A 22,041-nucleotide genomic window follows, 5' to 3' on the forward strand; every position below is an offset into this window, starting at 1 on the left:
AACAAAGTGAGGGCTGAGTGAAAGAACATGGAACTATACGTTGACTCCATGCTATGATTTATGGCCTGAAATTTTCCTTTGCTTATATGACTATAGGTTTATGATTTAAAATCACTGTATTTTCTCGCTTTAAGCCATATTTGAAACTCAAAAAATAAATGACGACTGAATCAAGGTTACAGCTTATATGGGCAAAATTAGACTTGAAATACACGAAACTGCAAGGTGACAAAGACAAAACGCCATAAGGCAAGATAATGCGGCCGGTACGGTCATTTATTTCACAACAGAGAAAAGATAAACAGATTAAACGCTAAACAAAATTTATTTTGACGTCTATGAGATATTAGGTTAGATTAAACTTTATTCATCCCGTATGAATGAAATTCAAGAAAAAAAACGTATCTTGCATAAAACGTGAAAAAAATACTTGTACACTTACTTGTGCCTGCCATTGCTTGCTCAGGGCGCCGCCATCTTACCTTTTACCGGTAGTTAAACGTGCACTGATTGGCCAGACCCGACTAACCTTTGTACATGTGTTCGTAGTGTTTACCATGTCAGCACATCCCAATAGTTGTTAAGGCTGTTCAAAGGTCTTGCGGTCGACCATTAAAATATAAGCCTTGATACCTGCAAAATGTGTATCTCATGCTACTATTCCAGCCAGAGACTCGGACACACTTACTGGTTGTACTGCTCACGTGACTTCCTTTTTGAATTTATCCATGTATAGGCAACACCCTTTCGTAATGTGCAATCCAGCAGACGATCCTTTCGATTCATACAGTATCTCAGATATACCACGTGCGATGATTTTTAAAAAGATTTTCCCTTCAAAGTAACACATTTCTACTCCCTATTTAAACCATGAATATGGAGGATAAAATTGTGATTCACGGGGTCTCTTATATGAGAGAAATCATAAAATTCAACGATTTTAAGGTAATTTTAAGTGTACGGCTTAAACACGGAAATGGTCAATATCCGTTAAAATATGATACATACAGTGCTCTGAGGAGATTATCTAAGGTGACTGCATTGGTAGCTACAGTGGGCCAAATAAGTATTTAGTCAACCACCAATTGTGCAAGTTATCCTACTTAAAAAGATTAGAGAGGCCTGTAATTGTCAACATGGGTAAACCTCAACCATGAGAGATAAATTGTGGAGAAAAAAAACAGAACATCACATTGTTTGATTTTTAGAGAAGTTATTTGCAAATCAAGGTGAATATTATTACCGTAATTACTCGAATATAACGCGCACTCGAAAATAACACGCAGGTATAACTTTGGGCCAAAAAAATCTGGAAAAACGCAGTACTCGAATATAGTGCGCACCTAAAATTTCCCGCTGATGAAAATCAGAAATCTTACCTTTTTTTCTTCGTTTCACGATTGTTTTGTTCAAACAAATTTATTCATTAGAATCCTTCAAATGAAAAGTTCCTCTCTCTCTTTGTCTGTCCTCTCATACATCTCTTCGTTGAGAATCCTATCAACGTCCACGCTTCCTTCATCCACTTCCTCTTCCTCCCACAACACATCATCCGATTGGCTTTACGAGATGACGTAAAATCCGTGCGTCAAAGTGAGTTTGACAATGCTTTTTTCGATCGAAAATTTGTAATTTATTTTAGTTATTGATTATAACACTGAACTGAGAGAGGGTGAACTGAGACGGGTACGAGGCTAGAGGGGGGCAGTGGTGGTCTCGGCTTCACGAGATGACGTAAAATCCGTGCGTCGGCTCTACGAGATGACGTAAAATCCGTGCGTCAAAGTGAGTTTGACAATGCTTTTTTCGATCGAAAATTTGTAATTTATTTTATTCAATTCAATTTCAATTCAATTTATTTGGCAAGAAAAAGCACCAGGCTAAGGGCCATGTAACAAGACACAAAAAAAAAAAAAAAAAAAAAAAAAAAAAAAAAAGTTTTTGATTATAACACGCACCCCCAACTATTGGAATTAATTATTTTGCAAAAACCTGCGTGTTATATTCGAGTAATTACGGTATATAGTATTTGTTCAATACCAAAAGTTCATCTCAATACCTTGTTATGTATGTGTTGGCAATAACCCAATTAGCCCATTCCTCCATGTAGATCTCCTCTAGAGCAGTGATGTTTTGGGGCTGTCCTTGGGCAACGCGGACTTTCAACTCCCTCCACAGATTTTCTATGGGGTTGAGATCTGGAGACTGGCTAGGCCACTCCAGGACCTTGAAATTGTTCTTACGAAGCCGCTCCTTTGTTGCTTTGGCTGTGTGTTTGGGATCATTGTCATGCTGAAAGACCCAGCCACGTCTCATCTTCAATGTCCTTGCTGATGGAAGGAGATTTTCACGCAAAATCTCTCAATACATGGCTCCATTCATTCTTTCCTTTATACAGATCAGATGTCCTGGTCCCTTTGCAGAAAAACAGCCCCAAAGTATGATGTTTCCACCCCCATGCTTCACAGTGGGTAGGGTGTTCTTCGGATGCAATTCAGTATTCTATATTTGATTCCCTGGTGGGTCATTGTGTTACTGATAGTAGCCTTTGTTACTGTGGTCCCAGCTCTCTGTAGGTCATTCACTAGGTCCCCCCGTGTGGTTCTGGGATTTTTGCTCACCGTTCTTGTTATCATTTTGACGCCACGGGGTAAGATCTTGCATGGAGCCCCAGATCAAGGGAAATAATCAGTGGTCTTGTATGTCTTCCATTTTCCAATAATTGCTCCCACAGTTGATTTCTTTACACCAAGCGTTTTACCTATTGCAGATTCAGTCTCCCCAACCTGGTGCAGGTCTACAATTTTGTCCCTGGTGTCCTTCGACAGCTCTTTGGTCTGATTCCAGGCCAGAGGCAGGAGACACCTAGATCGGTGGCCAGCCGATCGCAGGGCACAAGAAGACGGACAACCAAGCACACTCACACCGATACCTAGGGGAAATTTAATGTGTCCAATCAGCCTACCATGCATGTTTTTGGAATGTGGGAGGCAGTGGTGGGCCGTGCATTTCATACCTGGGCCTTCAGTAGTGCTACGTGTGAATCAATCCAGCCCTCAATAAGTATTTTATGTCTATAAAACCTTTAATGCAGCTACAGCTGTGACACATATAAAAAGAATCAATAATAACCTCAAAATTTTCCTCTCTCTCTTTGTCTGTCCTCTCATACATCTCTTCGTTGAGAATCCTATCAACGTCCACGCTTCCTTCATCCACTTCCTCTTCCTCCCACAACACATCATCCGATTGGCTTTACGAGATGACGTAAAATCCGTGCGTCAAAGTGAGTTTGACAATGCTTTTTTCGATCGAAAATTTGTAATTTATTTTAGTTATTGATTATAACACTGAACTGAGAGAGGGTGAACTGAGACGGGTACGAGGCTAGAGGGGGGCAGTGGTGGTCTCGGCTTCACGAGATGACGTAAAATCCGTGCGTCGGCTCTACGAGATGACGTAAAATCCGTGCGTCAAAGTGAGTTTGACAATGCTTTTTTCGATCGAAAATTTGTAATTTATTTTATTCAATTCAATTTCAATTCAATTTATTTGGCAAGAAAAAGCACCAGGCTAAGGGCCATGTAACAAGACACAAAAAAAAAAAAAAAAAAAAAAAAAAAAAAAAAGTTTTTGATTATAACACGCACCCCCAACTATTGGAATTAATTATTTTGCAAAAACCTGCGTGTTATATTCGAGTAATTACGGTATATAGTATTTGTTCAATACCAAAAGTTCATCTCAATACCTTGTTATGTATGTGTTGGCAATAACCCAATTAGCCCATTCCTCCATGTAGATCTCCTCTAGAGCAGTGATGTTTTGGGGCTGTCCTTGGGCAACGCGGACTTTCAACTCCCTCCACAGATTTTCTATGGGGTTGAGATCTGGAGACTGGCTAGGCCACTCCAGGACCTTGAAATTGTTCTTACGAAGCCGCTCCTTTGTTGCTTTGGCTGTGTGTTTGGGATCATTGTCATGCTGAAAGACCCAGCCACGTCTCATCTTCAATGTCCTTGCTGATGGAAGGAGATTTTCACGCAAAATCTCTCAATACATGGCTCCATTCATTCTTTCCTTTATACAGATCAGATGTCCTGGTCCCTTTGCAGAAAAACAGCCCCAAAGTATGATGTTTCCACCCCCATGCTTCACAGTGGGTAGGGTGTTCTTCGGATGCAATTCAGTATTCTATATTTGATTCCCTGGTGGGTCATTGTGTTACTGATAGTAGCCTTTGTTACTGTGGTCCCAGCTCTCTGTAGGTCATTCACTAGGTCCCCCCGTGTGGTTCTGGGATTTTTGCTCACCGTTCTTGTTATCATTTTGACGCCACGGGGTAAGATCTTGCATGGAGCCCCAGATCAAGGGAAATAATCAGTGGTCTTGTATGTCTTCCATTTTCCAATAATTGCTCCCACAGTTGATTTCTTTACACCAAGCGTTTTACCTATTGCAGATTCAGTCTCCCCAACCTGGTGCAGGTCTACAATTTTGTCCCTGGTGTCCTTCGACAGCTCTTTGGTCTGATTCCAGGCCAGAGGCAGGAGACACCTAGATCGGTGGCCAGCCGATCGCAGGGCACAAGAAGACGGACAACCAAGCACACTCACACCGATACCTAGGGGAAATTTAATGTGTCCAATCAGCCTACCATGCATGTTTTTGGAATGTGGGAGGCAGTGGTGGGCCGTGCATTTCATACCTGGGCCTTCAGTAGTGCTACGTGTGAATCAATCCAGCCCTCAATAAGTATTTTATGTCTATAAAACCTTTAATGCAGCTACAGCTGTGACACATATAAAAAGAATCAATAATAACCTCAAAATTTTAAATATTATTTCGGAAAATAGACACATTTTACTCAACCAAAATTCTTTTTATTTATACACAAAATCCATCCATGTGGGAAAGTTTCCTGGTATTCCCGAAACATCTGCGAGTCGAGGAGGGAGAGAAACATCAGTCTTTCGTGATGTTGAAATCTGGTCCGTGTCTGACAAATAATATTGTCCAGAATCCTGTCGTGAAGTTGTTGGTAGTGCACGCGAGAATCTTGCGCTTGACCTCTTCGTGTGCTTGGAGCACCCGCACTGCGTTCGGTGGCCTCGTAGATTTCCTCATATCGGCTCCTCTCGCGTTTAACTGTGTCACAAAACTCCTTTACTCTTGCAAGACAAAACTGTATATCCAGTTTGTTGTTCTGTAGTATTGAAAAAAGCACGTCTGAATGCTCAAAAATGCCATTAAATGTGTGAAGCAAAATCATCCAGACGTGCTTTAAATCCATCAGCACACCGCACAGACTCATTCACCATTACAGAGACAAACAGTACTTTTATTTCCCTTCTGATCTCTTCCTCCATCACTTCAGCAATTGCAGTGATCAGGTATTTTTGTATTTTGCCCAACGTGCCACTAAATACTTTATTAGTGGACAGGTGGTAATGTACAGCCGTGTTTCTCTCAGTAATGCAAGAAAGAAGTTCCACATAATTTCCTTTGTTTGGGGATGCAAACTCCTCGTCGTACTCGTCATGATGCTCCAGGATGTGATGAAACAGTTCCTTTAGAGCAGCTCTCTTCTCAAATACCATATTGACCACTCTGGATGCGTACTGCCACCGTGTTGGTGCCACACGGGGCAGACGCCGCTGGCAGATTTCGCCCAGCAGCTGTGTGCGTCGAGGAGATCTCGAAATTAATGCAGCAAAGCCATTCAGGTGAGCAAAAAATATCTTGCATTCTTGAAGCTTTGAGGCCCCATGAGTCAGTACATAATTGAGCCAATGGGCATAGCAGTGTATGAATAAAGCTGCACCGTCATAACATTGTGCCACAACTTCACCCGGACTTTCATTTTCCACCAAAAATTGAATGATGAGACCTGCAATGTCATCGGCTCGCTTCCCACTGGTAACATTTTCAAATCTGACGAATCGCTCCTTGACACCTTTGCCCGTGACGTAACGCAGAACCAGTTCGAGCTGTGCTGCATTACTCGCGTCTGTCGTCTTGTCCACCATTACAGAGACAAACTGTACTTTTTTTTATTTCGCTTCTGATCTCTTCCTCCATCACTTCAGCAATAGCAGTGATCAGGTCGTTTTGTATTTTGCCCGATGTGCCACTAAACACTTCATTAGTGGACAGGTGGTAATGTAAATCCATGTTTTTCTCAGCAATGAGAGAAAGAAGTTCCACATAATTTCCTTTGTTTGGGGAGGCAGCGCTTTCATCGTGTCCCCGAAATGAAAGTTCCTGCTTGCCCAAAAAAATGACGCAGTCTATCAAACTTTTTAAGATTTCCCTTTTTTTCTTTACCTTTTCGTTGTGGCGCTCCGTTTCCCTGCGCACTTGCTCGTTGAATTGGAACTCCACTCGAGTATCTCCAAATGTTTTAGAGCGCACCGTTGCTTGTAAGTGTCTGGCAGGGCTTTGGTGTCTTGTTGCTGCTTTGGTTAAACAAGTCAAATTTGCAAATCCAGTGTTGCTCCAAACACCATGTCGATCGGTGGCAAATAACAAGCACTCCCAGCAATACAATTTGCAGTGTTCCTTGGAGCCCATGAGCCAGGGATAGGGCTCGTAGTTAGCGAACCGAAAGTGGCGGACATACCCTTTTTCCTGGCTGTAACAGGCTTGCTAGCTTTGGAGTTGACCGCCCTTTCTTAATGATGTCCATTTTTTCTGGAAAAGTCCGTCTGGAAAATGGCTTTGCCAGCAAATCTGCAACCAAATACATTTGTTTTCCTGCGTCGGCCATTGTGGGTGGAGTTTGCTAGCTCAGGCTGCCTCACTCTGGCTTTGGCCTACTCTATAGCTAGCCAATCATAGTTGGTGAAAGCAATGACGTATCCCTACGCCAGCGAGATGGCAATGCCTGCGAAAAAGCGTTGTGGTGTTGCCAACTCAAAATCTGATTGGTTAAAAGCAACAGTCTTGTTTAATGCAGCAGAGCCCGCAGAACTGATTGTGAAGGCCTTGAGGGAGATTTCTGATCCTGGCAACAAATAATGGCTGAAATGTGATTGGTTAAATGCTTCAATATGAAAACACACATCTGGAAGCAGTGCAACCAGGGGGAAAAGCAATGAAAGGAAGCTAACAGACCCTTTGGAATAATAAGTGTTGATGGACAAAATATAATATATGATTCAGATATTTCTTAGGCCAGCAGAGAAGTCCTTGAAGGCCCTGACGGGCCACCACTGGTGGGAGGAAACCAGAGTACCCAGAGGAAACCCACGCAGGCCTGGGGAGAACATGCAAACTCCACACAGGTGGACATGACCTGGATTTGAACCCAGGACCCCAGAGCTGTGAGGCTGGCACGCTAATCACTCGCGCTACCAGGCCGCCCTAGGTAGGACTAATGGTAAAAAAAAACCATGAAAGTTATTTACTACTAAAAGTGCTGAGTTTATTTTGTTAAGCAGGGAAACTCCTTGGGGGGCAAATCACTGATGCCTGTACGAGAAGCTAAAAAGGAGCAAGATGAGGAAGACCGGAACACAGGAAGGCCTGGTCACGACTAACCAAAAGGAGGAAGCAAGACAATGCCCCATTGCAGGGTTGCCAACCACTCCGGAATTTCAGGAGTTTCTCCGGGGAAGCGACGCAAACTCCGGGACTCCGGACAACCTCCCTAAACTCAGGAAGTCCCCAAAAAAAATCACCAAAGTTTTTTTTGGGAGCAACCATTTCGGAAAAGTACCAAATTTCCAATTTAAATGCCTCGAAATTCACACCATCGCTACGGCTTCCGCCATGTTGGTTCAACTGCACTGTAAACCAGAATAATTCGGTTACACGAGTGCATTGTGACGGTAAACTGTTGATTGGTCGCCGGTCTTTTGGTCGCCCGGAAGGTTATTGATAATTACCATTTAAATCGTTGCTCAAATTCCCTAAATACAAACTGCGAATTACTATTTAGTCATACTTAATGCCCTATTAATTATTAGGCTAAAGAAAAGCTCCAAATTTCCCGGACTTTTGTTTTTTGTTGGAGAACTTGTTAAGACCCTGACTGACGTACCTTCTTAAAGGGACAACGCATGTACATACAAACTCTTATACACTCACACGTCAGCTCAGTGAAACAGCTCATGGCCATTGTTGGCTTTTATTGATGCGTAGACCGTGTTGTTTTACCTTGTTTTGTCGCCGGTCTTTTGGTCGTCAGTCTTTTGGTCGCCAGTCTTTTGGTCGCCCGTTGTCGCGGTCCGGGCGACCAAAAGACCGGCGACCAAAAGACCGGCGACCAAAAGACGGCGACCAAAAGACCGGCGACCAATCGACCGCACACGATTGTGACTCATCCGAGTAACAAGTTTTGAAAATTTATTCGTCTTGCGCTACTTCAGCGTGGCAATCAATTCCGAATCGATTGCATAGGTAGCATCTATCGCTTTAACATTTTCGTTTTCATTTTTTTAATAATGGAAGTAAGTATTATTAAGGCTGACTAAACCACCATTTGTTTTAAAACAAATCCTATAATTTCCGGGGTTGTTCTAAAGTAGTCCTACAGAGCACTGACTGGTAAGTCTTGTCAATATGCCTCCTCAGAATAAGTGCAAAATGGATCCCAATCTGGATGAAACTTCTAAGAATTCCAGACACTCGGAGAACTTTATTGCTTCTTATTTGACAAAATACACGCACGTAGAAGGACCCAAACACAAAGATAAACTTATTTTCATTATGCTGTACTTTTTCAATAGTTTTCAAAAAACACAATATTTCACTTAATGTAAAAACATGATAATAACAGTTAAATTGTCCTACGCTTAATTGTTTTTACATTTTATATCAATTTTGCGTGAACCGCATTCACTCCGGAAATACTTCGAAAATGGGAAAAGGGCACTGAACTGAGGCCTGAAATGGGGTCGACGGAGGTTGGCAGCTCTCCTATTGTCTCAGAAGAATTCACATCTGGGAAACCAGGTCCCCCACAGCCCATGGACGACGGACACGAGATGATGGACGGCTGACAAGACGGAGGAGGATGGGTTTTCCTTTCCTCAACTTGTATAATGGTGCTAGGAGGAGCGAGAGACTTGAGCATTCTATTACATCTCTGCTGAGGCTAGGAGCGAATAGATTGTTCCAGCGCGCTGTATTTTACTCCACTGTCTTGGATAATAAATTGTTTAGATTTGAAAGCATGGTTATTGGAGTCTTTTTTGAAAGCAAACATGCATGGAACTTTAAGGATTGCAGAGTCAATCGGGGAATTAAAACACAGAGTTCCTTTACTGGTGGCCCGGCAGCTTGAGTGGTTAGCATGTCGGCCTCACAGCTCTGGACTCCTGGGTTCAAATCCAGGTCGGTCCACCTGTTTGGAATTTGCATGTTCTCACCGGGCGTGGGTTTTCTCTGGGTACTCCGGTTTCCTCCCAAATTCCAAAGATATGCATGGTAGGCTGATTGGACACTCTAAACTGCCCCTAGGTATGGGTGTGAGTGTGAATGGTTGTAATTTATCAAAACTACTTACAAAACCACATTGTCTGTCTCATCTCATTTTCTGAACCGCTTTATCCTCATTAGGGTCGGGGGTTTGGAGCGTATCCCAGCTGACTCCGGGCCAGAGACAGGGGACACCCGGTAATCGGTGGCCAGCCGATCGTAGGGCACAAGGAGACGGACAACCAAGCACACTCACACCCATACCTAGGGGAAATTTAGACTGTCCAATCAGCCTACCATGCATGCATGTTTTTGGAATGTGGGAGGAAATCGTAGAACACGGAGGAAACCCACACAGGCCCGGGGAGAACATGCCAACTCCACACAGGTGGACGTGACTTGGATTTGAACCGGGGGAACCCAGAGCTGTGAGGCCGACGCGCTAACCACTCGCCCCACAGGGCCGCCCACTAATGTAATTTATATTTACAAAAATGAAAACATACAAAGATAGTTGTTGAAAAAAGTACAGTATCTTCACAACATCGACCAAATTCTGGCGGGTATAAACATCTATGAAGGAATAAAATGAGTTTTCGAACACGTTCGTGTGAATGTGACAAGTTGTAGTGTATACATATAGTGCTGCTCCATGGATGTGTCTGGTTTCTCCTCCGGGAGGGGCGGGGGAAGTTTTGCAGGGCGGTGATGTAGAGGAGGAGCAGCTGGACTTGCTTTAGTCTGCAGCAACTGTGTCGCAACTTTTTCTTCTTTTCTTTGTTTCGTATGAGGTAAGAGAAGTTCTGATGGAGAAAATCCGTCGGTTTGCGTCGGAGTAAACGTGGACGAAAGGCGTGACTTGGAGCAGATCACATGAATTGAAACTGTGCATCAAGTGTTCATTTTGGATCTGGATTATGGATCAGGATCGATAGAACAGACTTTTTGTCCTTATAATAACAATGACCATCCGTTTTTTGTCACTCAGCGGAGCTCGGCTGTTCATCGCCCGTTGAGGGAGCAATCGCGGTCTGATTTGTCTTGAAAACCTGTATTGGTCGCGAATCGATCAACGGAATGGCACTTTTACTTCTGCTGGTTCTCATGACCTGCGTGGACGCCAAAGGCGCGTTCCCGGTTAGAACCTCCTATAACCTCTACGCCGGCAGGAATGCGCTCCGGCAAGGTCCTCGAGTCGCCAGCACACACAGGTAAGACACATACGCACGCCCTTTAGGTTGGAAACCCCTGTCGCTCTCCTTTGTCTTCATTGCAGCTGTTTCTCTTTTTAGAGGATTCCCCAAATATTGTAAAGCGTTCGAAATGAATCCACAAAAGAAACACACGGCCGGTATGAGACCACCGGTTTCACCTAGGCTCTGACATGTGACCGGCGCTTTTTACCAGTTTGTCACTGCCGCGTTGCTCACTGCTGTTTGTTGAATGGTCTCAATCCGCAAATGCACTAACATGAATGCACGCAAACGTTCAAAACATTGCACTATGATGTCACAGCATGACAGTCTGTCTACAAACCCTACAATGTCAACACAAGACATGTCAGGGATTACAATTTCCGTCATCCATGGTGAATTCATTGCAAATGTGCCACTTGGTGGAAATTCACCTAAGTGGAGCAGTATGACCCATAAAAAAAAGGTGTTTTCTCAAACTCTTGAAGTAAGACAGGCGAAAAGGACGAGTCTTTAGATTTGAGGCTTAGGGTGGCTCAAAAATTGGTTTTCCAATTTTATTCTTATAGCTTGATCGTCAAACAGACTCAATTGGTTAACAAAGTACAGACCAGAATCATATTCAAACTTTAAAAAGGACTGACACACACTGTGAGTTAACAGACAGAGTGGTGTGTTTTTTTTAATGGAATGTTTGGGAAGTTATATGCTGAATTCTTAAAGATGCTTGTACAGTAGACCCTCATATATTGCAGCTTCAACCTTCGTGGATTCACTACTTTGCGGATTTTTTTCTGGAAAAAAAAGTTCATACAAATATGAAAATCCACGCTGAAACTCCCAAGCGGAAGCCACTCCCCTGTCTTGCCACTAGGAAAATGGCGGAAGACAGAAGAAGAAGGTCAAAGTCACTCAACTGACGAATAAAATGGCAGGCAGTGGGCGGTGGCCATCATTTTTATCCAAAAATAGAGCTTTCTGAGCGGCTGGGAACCCGTGTGAGGGTGGATTTTTATCAGAAATGCGAGCCCCTGCGACCTTAGGCCGTGGTGCTGATTTGAAAATAAAACTTGCTTGGCAAATTGGATGGCAGAGAGCATCAGCAAAGGGGGATTTTTTTTTTTTTAGAAATGAGAGCCCCAGGCGAGATTACGGCGAATGGAATCGGCCTTGTCCGAAAACAGAGCACTTTGGCCGGCGAGCATGGCGGGAAGTCGACGCGGAGCAATGTGGAAGTTGAGATTTAAGTCCGGACAGTGGGCTGACGTCGTTGCACTCCAAAAACAGCTTATTGGACGGCTAATTGACGGTTGGACGGCGCGGAGGACCGAAGTGGAAGTTTTTATTTCTTGGCCGGCGATCCGGCAGTCCATGCCGGTGGCGAGCAAGGGCTGCCCTGCAACCCGGCCCCAGCCAAAACAGGCAGCAACAAGTTTTTTTGGGGGAAGCGGATGCTTTTCCAGACATTTTTATTCAAAGATGAATTGAACGTGCGGATCATCATCATGTGTGGGAATGCTGCAGGCCTGGCTTCATGGTAAAGCCAGCTTTAACCAACAAGTTCGAGCGTCCTCATGGTTTAAAAAACAAGAAAAAAGCTTATGTTTTGACAGATTCGTTTATAACAGACTGGTGTTTGTTAAGTCGTTTTGTTACCTTACATGTTTAGTCAGGTGAGTACAGTAATCCCGTAAATATCGCAGACAATGGACCCATGTCCACAAGAAGACAAAGGACTTGGACGAAAACTCCCATTTACCTGTTTTTTTAAATTTAAATCAAGTGGAGAGGAACTACCTTGACTGTGAGTACAGCATTTCAAGTAGTCTCATCTCATTTTCTGAACTGCTTTATCCTCACTAGGGTCTTGGGGGGGGGGGGTGCTGGAGCCTATCCCAGCTGACTTTGGGCGATAGGCGGGGGACACCCTGAATTGGTGGCCAGCCAATCACAGGGCACAAGGAGACAAAAAAACATTGATGCTCACACTCAAACCTAGGGGCAATTTAGAGTGTTCAATTAGCCTACCATGCATGTCTTTGGAATGTTGGAAGAAGCCGGATTACCCAGAGAAAACCCACAGGGAAGAACATGCAAACTCTACACAGGTGGACCGACCTGGATTTGAACCCAGGTCTCCCACTGTGAGGCCGACGCGTTAACCACTCAGTCACCAGGCCGGCCTATTTAAAGTAGTTACATTTTTAAATATATACATTATATTTAGATATTTATACATTAGTGTTTTGACATGCTTATAGCTGTAATATTTAATAAATATAGACTTTTTGATAATTGTACTTGTGCACTTGTATTTCTGTATAGGCGCAAAAACATGTATTGTGGTAGTTATAATGGGGTGATCCTGCTTAGCGGTTTTTCGTTTGTCGCGGCAATGTCTGGTCTACATTAACTGCGATATTCGAGGGATTACTGTATACAAATTTGGAAATTCTCAATGTTTGGTCTCAGTTGGAAATTCATTTATGAATACTACGTTTGATTAGGGCTCATAGCACTGATGTACTAAAAAGGAGAAACATGAAGTTTTCAATACTGGAATTGGATATAACAGATAGGAACCTTATAAATAATTATATACAATTTAAAAAAACAACAACCTTGATGTATTAAAATGAGCTACAGTGACTGTGTGCAGGAATTGAAATACCGTATTTACTCGCATATAAGCCACATGCGTGTATAAGGCGCACCCCTAAAATCGCCTTAAAATTGTTGAATTTTATAATTTCTCGCGTATAACCGCCCCCTGATTCTCAATTTTCACCTCCATATTTATACTTTTAATAGGGAGTACAAATATGTTACTTTGAAGGGAAAATCTTAAGAAAAATTATCACACGTGATATTTCTGAGATACTGTATGAATCAAAAACATATTATTAGGGTCAATACCATAAGTTAATATGCCTGTCTTTGTAAATGCAAAATATCAAATTATTCAATTTGAAAAAAGAAATAAGTCTATCTTGATGAGAACCCGATGCTTTTTAAATGACATAAATTACAAATTTCTTACCAGAAGTCTTAAATGTAGTGGCCAAATTGCTTCTATTGTCGAAATACCTCGATTTTTTTTCGATGGTTCATGTTACTGCAATAGTTGTCACTTTCGAACTAGAAATAAAAATTCAAAAAATCAAAGAAAAAAAATTGTTTTATTTCATAATCACAATCGTTTCCTTTCTGTGTTTCGAATGGGTTTCGTTTAACTATAGTAAGATGGCTGTGCCCCGAGCAAGCAGTGACGGGAACGTTTTGCGTTTTATGCAAGATACGTTTTTTTCATGAATTTCATTCATAGACGTCCAAATACATTTTCTTTGGCGTTTTATTTGTTTATCTTTTCTGTATTTTGAAATAAATGACTATCGGCATTCGCTTGCGTCGTGATGTCACGGCGCATGCATGGCCGCCATTTTTGTCGTGACATCATCGTGTCACGGCGCCATCAAATTGCTTTTTTTTTGCAAGTTGTGATTTTATGCGCATATATGCCGTACCCTCGATTCAGTCATCATTTTTTGTCCGACAAAAGTGGCTTATATGCGAGTAAATACGGTATCTCTCAGTTTATTTTCTATTAATTAAATTATTTATTATAAACTTATTGTTAATGGTATGCGAAACTTTTGTGCTAAATATGCTTATGAAGACCATCATTTTAACAAACAAATGAAAGGATCAGAGTTTTTTCCTTGTTTTTGGAACTTTTTTCTTCTTCAGCTCACCTAAAATCAAATAGAAGTTTGATTGGATAGGTTTGGTGCCGAATAACAAGGCTGTTCCATTAAAAAATCTGCAGCATTTGTGTCTCTTACTGTGAGAGAAAACAAAGCAAATCTATTTACATTGCTATAACAATGCATACAATTGGTAGCTGTTGGTCTTTTGGAGATTTGACATTTTATATTCCATATAGTTAAAATAGAGCTGAATTGTATAACACAAAGATTCAAATCATACACTTGGCGAAAAAGGGAGAAATGCCAGTATGATGGTACAGTCCGATTATTGGCATGAAGTTATAACGTTTGGTGCCTTTCTCAAGGAAACCTGGACAGTGCTCTGAAGAACACAATCAAAATGAAATTAGTCATTTCTCTTTAGTATAACTCTAAAAGCCTTTTGTTTGTTTGTCTATTATTCGGTGCTCGGATGATTCGCTGAAAGACGTTTCGCCGACGGACGTTTGACAGAGGGACAGTTTGCCGAATGGACGTTCCACTGAACGGTCAAACGGCCGAACGGAGCTTCCGCCGAGCGGAAGTTTCGGCGGCGCGCTCGCCCCGCCCCCGGATCGTGTGTGTACAAGTTTTTCAACCTCGACCCGCGGGCCATTTACGGCCGTCACAGATAACATTCATTTAGGAATAACAAGGGCATGTACTGCCTGCCCCCCGCAATAATAAGCGCATGTACTGCCCCCCGCTGGGCATATTTCTAAATACAAGTACATGGCATATAATGACAGCACTCATGTTAATTTCATCCTAAAACAGCATTTAATGATCAAATACAAATACTGGAGCTCTTTGGACATTAGAACCGAGCCCAGGGTAGTGAATTCCTCGGTAAAATGTCGCGATAAGGCAAAAAAACGTCTATATATAAATATATATATACGACCATTCGCCAAACGGCTCAAAATGCGTTTAATGATTAAATACAAATACTAGTATTTGTATATACAATACTAGTATTGTATTTTATACTAGTATTTTATTTAAAAGAAGACAAAGGAAATTCACATATTCTTCGTGTATACAGACTAGATGTCCGAGGCGCGTTGTGAGACAACGAAGCTCGACGTCGTCGCTTGTCGGCCATTTTAAGAACAGAGCCATTCGCCAAACGGCTCAAAATGCTCTCAAATTCGGTCAAAATCCAGCCGAAAACAGCGTTTAATGATGAAATACAAATACTAGTATTTAATCATTAAACGCATTTTGAGCCGTTTGGCGAATGGTCATATATAGACGTTTTTTCGGATACGCTCGGGGAAAAAACCCCGCCGATGTATGTGGTGCTCACACTTAGAAAAAAATATGGTGCTCAGGATTCCAGCGGGGCATGTGTCACCCCTGTCCGCCGACAGAGCACTGTGCTCGGTGAAAACCCCCCTCCAATGTGTGTGGGGCTCAAATGTGAAAAATTTCTGGAGCTCCAGAAATTCAGCGGGGCGTCGTCCAACCCAGTCCGCTCAGGGTGCACTATTCTCGGATAGGCTCGGGAGAACCCCCGCCGATTTTTAAAGTGCTCAAACTCGGGAAATATATGGAGCTCGATAATGAAACTCAGCATGTGTCATTAAAATCCGCCCACGAAGCACTGTTCCCGGGGAGAAACCCCTCCGTTGACCGTTGGGATATGATTTACATACTCGGCGGGCCGGATTAAAAATCCTAACGGGCCTTATATGGCCCGCGGGCCGAGGTTCCAAAACTTGTACACACACGATCCGGGGGCGGGGTGAGCGCGCCGGCGAAACCTCCGCTCGGCGGAAGCTCCGTTCGGCCGTTCGGCCGTTCGGCCGATTGACCGTTCGGTGGAACGTCCATTCAGCGACCTGTCCCTCTGTCAAACGTCCGTCGGCGAAACGTCTTTCAGTGAATCATCCGGCCACGTATTATTCTGTATTTTCTAATAATCATGTGCAGCATTTCTATACACCACATGACTATCATGTAAGACTGAGTATATATATATAAATAGACACAGTGGCATATGTATTGTAACTGTTTATGGCAAGAATGAAAATAATTTTGGCTTGGACATCAACTCACTAATTTTACACAGGTGCTAGTTTGATTACATTATAGGGTCTTTACCGCACATCAGTAGCATTGCCTGGATAATCAACCCTGCTATGTAATACTTTAACCTTTCCTGTTCTCCTTCTCCCTGTCATATCATTTAGTAAGTGTATTCCTACCGTCCAATGAAAAAAGTCGGATGGTCAGGCTCATACTCCGTTTATAGCCAATGGGAGTGAAACTCTATCACAACAGTTTCAAAATAAAACACAGGATGCTCAAAATGGATTGTTTAAAACATTTTTTTAGATTTCGAGGTTCGTAATTTGGAATTTCTTTCATATTAAAGGACAACATTAATTAAAGTTATGCTTCAACATTCTTACGCACTACTTTGTGTTAGGGAAAATACAGTTTGTTGTTGTGTCATAAGGGAGGCTTGAGAACTTTGATAATTAGTGGAAGCTGTCTCCAATCTTGTGACCACTTTTTGAATGTCTCAAGACCACAACATACCAATCACATTAAGTCCTTCTTCTTGCCATTGAGTGTCGAAAGATATAAATAAAATTTGATGTCATGCTGCTGTGCCTCATGCTTGAATGCTCACAATATTGCTCTTTATGACGGGACAAGCAAACATTCAGCGTACTATATGTGGTCATTCCTTTCGCCCACCATACAGAACTTTCCTGTGAAAGGTGTCTTATCTCCTCTAAGGTTTTGCACTGCAACTATTGTATCACATGAAATTAATAATAATAAAGATGTGATCGTTTGTAATTCAGAAAAGCCTGATGTTTTCACAGTCCTAGACATTTTATATTTTATGGTACATGTCATAGCTATAAGGCAGCAGTGAATCCTTTTTCCAATTACAGTAATACCTTGACATACAAGTGACACAACATATGAGAAATTTGAGATACGAGGAAAATTCAGAGCAAGGTTTTGCTCTGACTGGCCAGACGCAAGTAGGCTTGATTTTGAAATGAAACAAAATTCCACTTTGATTTTGACATTAGAAGCAATATGGCTGCTATAACATCATAAACTTCTGGTAAGAAAATTGGAATTTATGTAATTACAAAGCATCAGGTTCTCATCAAGATAGATATTTCTTTTTTCAAATTGAATAATCTGATATTTTGCATTTACAAAGACAGACATATTAACTTATGATATTTACCCTAATAATATGCTTTTAATTCATACAGCATCTCAGAAATATCACTTGTGAAGGTTTTTCCTCAAGATTTTCCCATCAAAGTAACACATTTGTACTCCCTATTAAAACCATGAATATGAAGTTGAAAATTGGGGATCAGAGAGCAGCTTATACGCGAGAAATTTTAAAATTCCTAGATTTTAAAGCAATTTTAAGGGTGCGGCTTATACGCAGGGGCGTCTTATATGTGAGTTAATATGGTAATAGCTGAAAAAATGTTATGATTGGGGATGGAGGATCCCAAAGCAGGCAAGGGCTGCGAGTCTGGTTTTCGAATCCTTTATTAGAATCGTACACGCGAAGGGCAAGCCAGGAGGGGATAGCGTAGACGAGTCGTTGGTCGTAGAAGGATGGTCGGTCGCCGTGAAGTCCGTCGGGAAGTCCAGAGTGAGGTGTACAAAGGGCAAAGTCGTTGTCCGTGGTCCGTGGTCGTGAGGCTGAGCGTGGTCGTAATCCTGGGTGCAAACAAGAGGTCGTAGATCAAACAAGGCAGGCAATGAGGAAATACGAGAGGGTACCTAACAGTAGAACTGATAAGACGATCCGGCGGCGTGGTCATGTTCTTGGAACCTGGAAGCGTTTGAGTTATCAGGGGCTGGGCCTGTGATTGGATGGCAGGCACACCCCGCCACCAGTCTGGCTCCGGGCCTGACAAAAAATCACGATGAAGATGAAGGAGATCGCAACAATCGAGGGAAGACTGTAATCCTTTTCAAGCTCTGCAGTGACATTTATAACAAGGGAGGGGGTTCTTTTAATATGGATAAAGGAGAAACAGTTAGCGGAATCCGCAAGGACTTGAAAGTATAGCAAGGAGCTGATAAAGGGAATACTTAGACCCCAGCTGAAACCTTCAACACGAATCATGGCTGGTTCGATAACTTTAAAAAACACGTTTTTAAAAAGGCAACGGAAGCAAAACTGAGTTCGGTTGTACTTTATTTAGACATTTTACAACTCACTCACGTCATCATCACCCACAAATCCATCAAAGTCCTCATTTTCTGTGTCCGAATTAAACAATTGCCCAAACGAGTCTTCCAAAACGCCGGGTCCCCTCTCTTCGTTCTGAGTCACCGTCATTTCCATGTGGCTCCTTAGAAATGATGCCGGCTTTGGCAAAAGCTCGAACAACCGTGCAAGCAGACACGTTCGCCCAGGCGGCCACAATCCATTCGCAAATCGTAGCGTAAGAAGCCCGGCGCTGCCTGCCACTTTTCGTGAAGCTGTGTTTGCCAGCGATCATCCACTGCTCCCACGCCGCTTGTAACTTTGATTTGAAAGCCTGGTTGATGCCGATGTCCAGCGGTTGTAATTCTTTGGTCAAGCCTCCGGGAATAACGGCAAGCACCGAGTTCATTTTCATGACTTGGTTTTTCACCGTTGATGTGAGATGAGCACGCATGGAGTCGGAAATCAAAAATGACGGCGAGCCGTGAAAAAATCCATCCGGTCGCTTGACATACACCTCACGTAGCCATTCTCTCATTTTCTCCTCGTCCATCGAGCCCTTTGGATTCGCCTTCACGATGACGCCGGCTGGAAACTTTTCTTTAGGCAGCGTCTTTCGCTTAAAGATCACCATTGGTGGTAGCTTCTGCCCATTAGCATGGCAAGCGAGAACGACAGTAAAAGCCGACTTCTCGTGCCCCGTTGTTCGTATCGCCACCGTGCTGGTCCCCTTCTTCTCGACAGTGTGGTTCATCGGGATGTCGAAAGTCAGCGGTACCTCGTCCATGTTCGTTATGTGGTTTGGCTGTATAAGTTTGTCGGCAACCATCTTGGTGCAGTAGGTGCGGAAAACGGCTAGCTTGTCAATGTAGTCCGCCGGAAGTTGCTGCGCCACGGTTCTTCCGCGAGCGCTTTTGCCCTCAGTCGAATGGTGACTGTGGAGACGTTTCTCCCGGCTGCTTAGACCAAGAATCCACCGCTCCTGTTGATCTTCCAAGCCGGGCCACCTTGTCTTGTTCCCACGGAAACTCAGCTTCCTCTTATTGACTTGGCGAAGCTCCTTCTCCTGCTTTCTCCATTTGCGAACCATAGATTCGTTGATGTTCAATTCCCTCGCCGCTGCTCTGTTCCCATGCTCCACTGCATGATCGATGGTTTGAAGCTTGAACTGTGCTTTAGTGCACATGCCCACACTAGTATATACAGTGGTACCTCGACATACGATCGTAATCCGTTCCGAGACTGAGATCGTATGACGAGATTCTCGTAACTCGAGCGGACGTTTCCCATTGAAATGAATGGAAAAAATAATAATTCGTTCCAACCCACTGAAAAAACACCAATAACAGGATATTGGATTGGAAATTTTTTTTTATTTCTTCTAATTCGCCATCTATTAACAAAGTAACACATAACTAGTGGTTTAATAGTAATAAAAAGTGTTTAATCAAAGTAAAATTGGGCAGATTTCGCCGACAGGAGACAGAGACGCGTGGGGGGTGTGGGGTTCGTTTTTTTTCCACGACAACACACTCGTAAACGGAACAAACAAATTTGAATTAACTTGGATTAATATATACAGACACTCAAACATACGTTTAATGTAACTTTACACAAAACTGAATTCTAATTTTGTTGTAATCTTTTGTTACCTTCGTTTTCCGGGTTGGTGGTTTGCCACGCCTCCACCCTCACGTTCGCTACCGACCAAAAACAGGATATTGGATTGGAATTTTGTTTTATTTCTTATAATTCACCATATATTGACTAAGTAATAAATAACGAGTGGTTTAATAGTAATAAAATGTGTTTAATAGAAGTAAAATTAGACGCATTTCGCGGAGGGGAGAGACAGCGGCATAAATGGAGGCGGGGGGCGGGGGTGTTCGGGGGACTTTATCCACAGCACTCGTAAACGAACAAACAAATTTAAATTAACTTGGATTAATATATACAGACACACTCAAACATACGTTTAGGATAACCCATGACCACTTGCCAACGAGAAATAGTCTTGTAGTACATTTTAGCGATCGCTCCACTGCTCATAAAGACCGGCTCGCAACTCCCTCGTTGAAATGGCTCTGGTTGCAACCGCTTTGAACGGCGCCCATGAGAGAGAGTTGCGACCAGAAATATTACAAAGAGGGAATTGCGAGCCAGTGCCGCTGATGTTCTTAGGAGCAGCGAACGAGAAGTAATATAATACTCCTCTTATTAGATAATAATAACAGGAAATGCAACAGCTGAGCTTACCCATGTATTGATTGTGGGTAAAGTTTTATTCTGAGAAAGAGTGCCATTGCCTGTCGGCGTTGTGTGCACGAGTATACTTCATTACCCAGAAAGCCCTCTTTTTCCCGCGCATGCGCGTTGTGCGTTTCCTGGTCTGAAAAAGATACACGAAAGATATGCAAAAAAGACAGTGCCATGGCCACCTGGCTTGGTCGCATCACAAAATTTTGATCGCATGACGGGCGAATTAATTCGATCGAAATTTCCGTCGTAAGACGAGAATATTGTATGACGAGCGGTCGTATGACCACTGTATAGGTAACTTGTAGGGGCGTGGCTTTAGCGTCTTCTCCCAGACACCCCCTCCGCCTTTCCCCACCAACGTCTGCCTTCTCTCTATATAAGAAGCGTCTCGGCAGGTAGTGCTCAGTCAGGCTCCGAAGCTCGGCGCTCGGAGCTCGGAGCTCACACAGGGCGCTCTGCATTACAAGGCGCCCTGTCTATTTTGGAGAAAAATTTAGACTTTTATGTGCGCCTTATAGTCGTGAAAATACGGTATATGAGTGAATTGAATTGAACGCTTTTTATTGTCATTATACAAGTATAATGAGATTTAAAGCTTTCACCACATAGTGCACAAATAACAACAGACAGACAAATAAATAATCAATACATAAGAAATGAATATATAAGTAGTCCAAGTGATGTCAGCAGAGTGAAGTGGGCTTGTTCCGCCTGAAGTCCAGGATGAGTTCTATGGTTTTTGTAGACGTTCAGGACCAAGTCGCACCACTTGCTGAGTCTATGGACACAACCACAAACAAGCAGACACATAGAAAATCAATATATAGTAGAGATAAATAATCACTAAATAATCAATAAATACGAATTAAATAACTAGTCCAAGTTAGGTCAGCAGAGCGGAGCGGGCTCGTTCTGTATGAAGTCCAGGATGAGTTCCACAGTTCTGGAGACGTTCAGCGCCTAGTTACACCACTCGCGGAGTTTATGGATGTAACAACAAACAAGCAAACACATTGAAAATCAATATATAGTAATGATAAATAAATAATCACTAAATAGTAATGATAAATAATAATCATGAAATAGTAATAGATAAATAAGTTGTCAACATAATAAATAAGTAGTAGGGTACTCAGATAATTCGCCTAAAGACGTTTCGCCGACGGACGTTTGACAGACAGACAGGTCGCCGAATGGACGTTCCGCCGAA

General features: G+C 42.7%; 2 protein-coding genes across 5 annotated transcripts in view; one reads left to right on the forward strand and one right to left on the reverse strand.

The window, feature by feature from the left end:
* The first annotated feature begins 10,105 nt into the window (after nucleotides 1-10,105).
* LOC144067845 (EMILIN-1-A-like) overlaps nucleotides 10,106-22,041 on the forward strand; it is a 56,834-nt gene continuing 44,898 nt past the window's right edge. For 3 of the 4 annotated variants that reach the window (XM_077591853.1, XM_077591890.1, XM_077591882.1), the window contains exon 1: nucleotides 10,140-10,634. In XM_077591853.1, coding sequence (XP_077447979.1) covers nucleotides 10,501-10,634 — 134 coding nt within the window. In that variant the 5' untranslated portion in view covers nucleotides 10,140-10,500. Of the gene's footprint in view, nucleotides 10,635-22,041 lie in introns of all 4 variants that reach the window. The other variant, XM_077591863.1, reaches the window with a different exon arrangement.
* Nucleotides 21,566-22,041, reverse strand: part of mthfs (5,10-methenyltetrahydrofolate synthetase (5-formyltetrahydrofolate cyclo-ligase)) — a 51,680-nt gene continuing 51,204 nt past the window's right edge. Inside the window, exon 5 of the mRNA XM_077591959.1 lies at nucleotides 21,566-21,609. Coding sequence (XP_077448085.1) covers nucleotides 21,581-21,609 — 29 coding nt within the window. The 3' untranslated portion in view covers nucleotides 21,566-21,580. The remainder of the gene's footprint in view (nucleotides 21,610-22,041) is intronic.

This window comes from Stigmatopora argus, chromosome 2 (genome assembly GCF_051989625.1).
Source record: "Stigmatopora argus isolate UIUO_Sarg chromosome 2, RoL_Sarg_1.0, whole genome shotgun sequence".
Taxonomy (NCBI): Eukaryota; Metazoa; Chordata; class Actinopteri; order Syngnathiformes; family Syngnathidae; genus Stigmatopora; species Stigmatopora argus.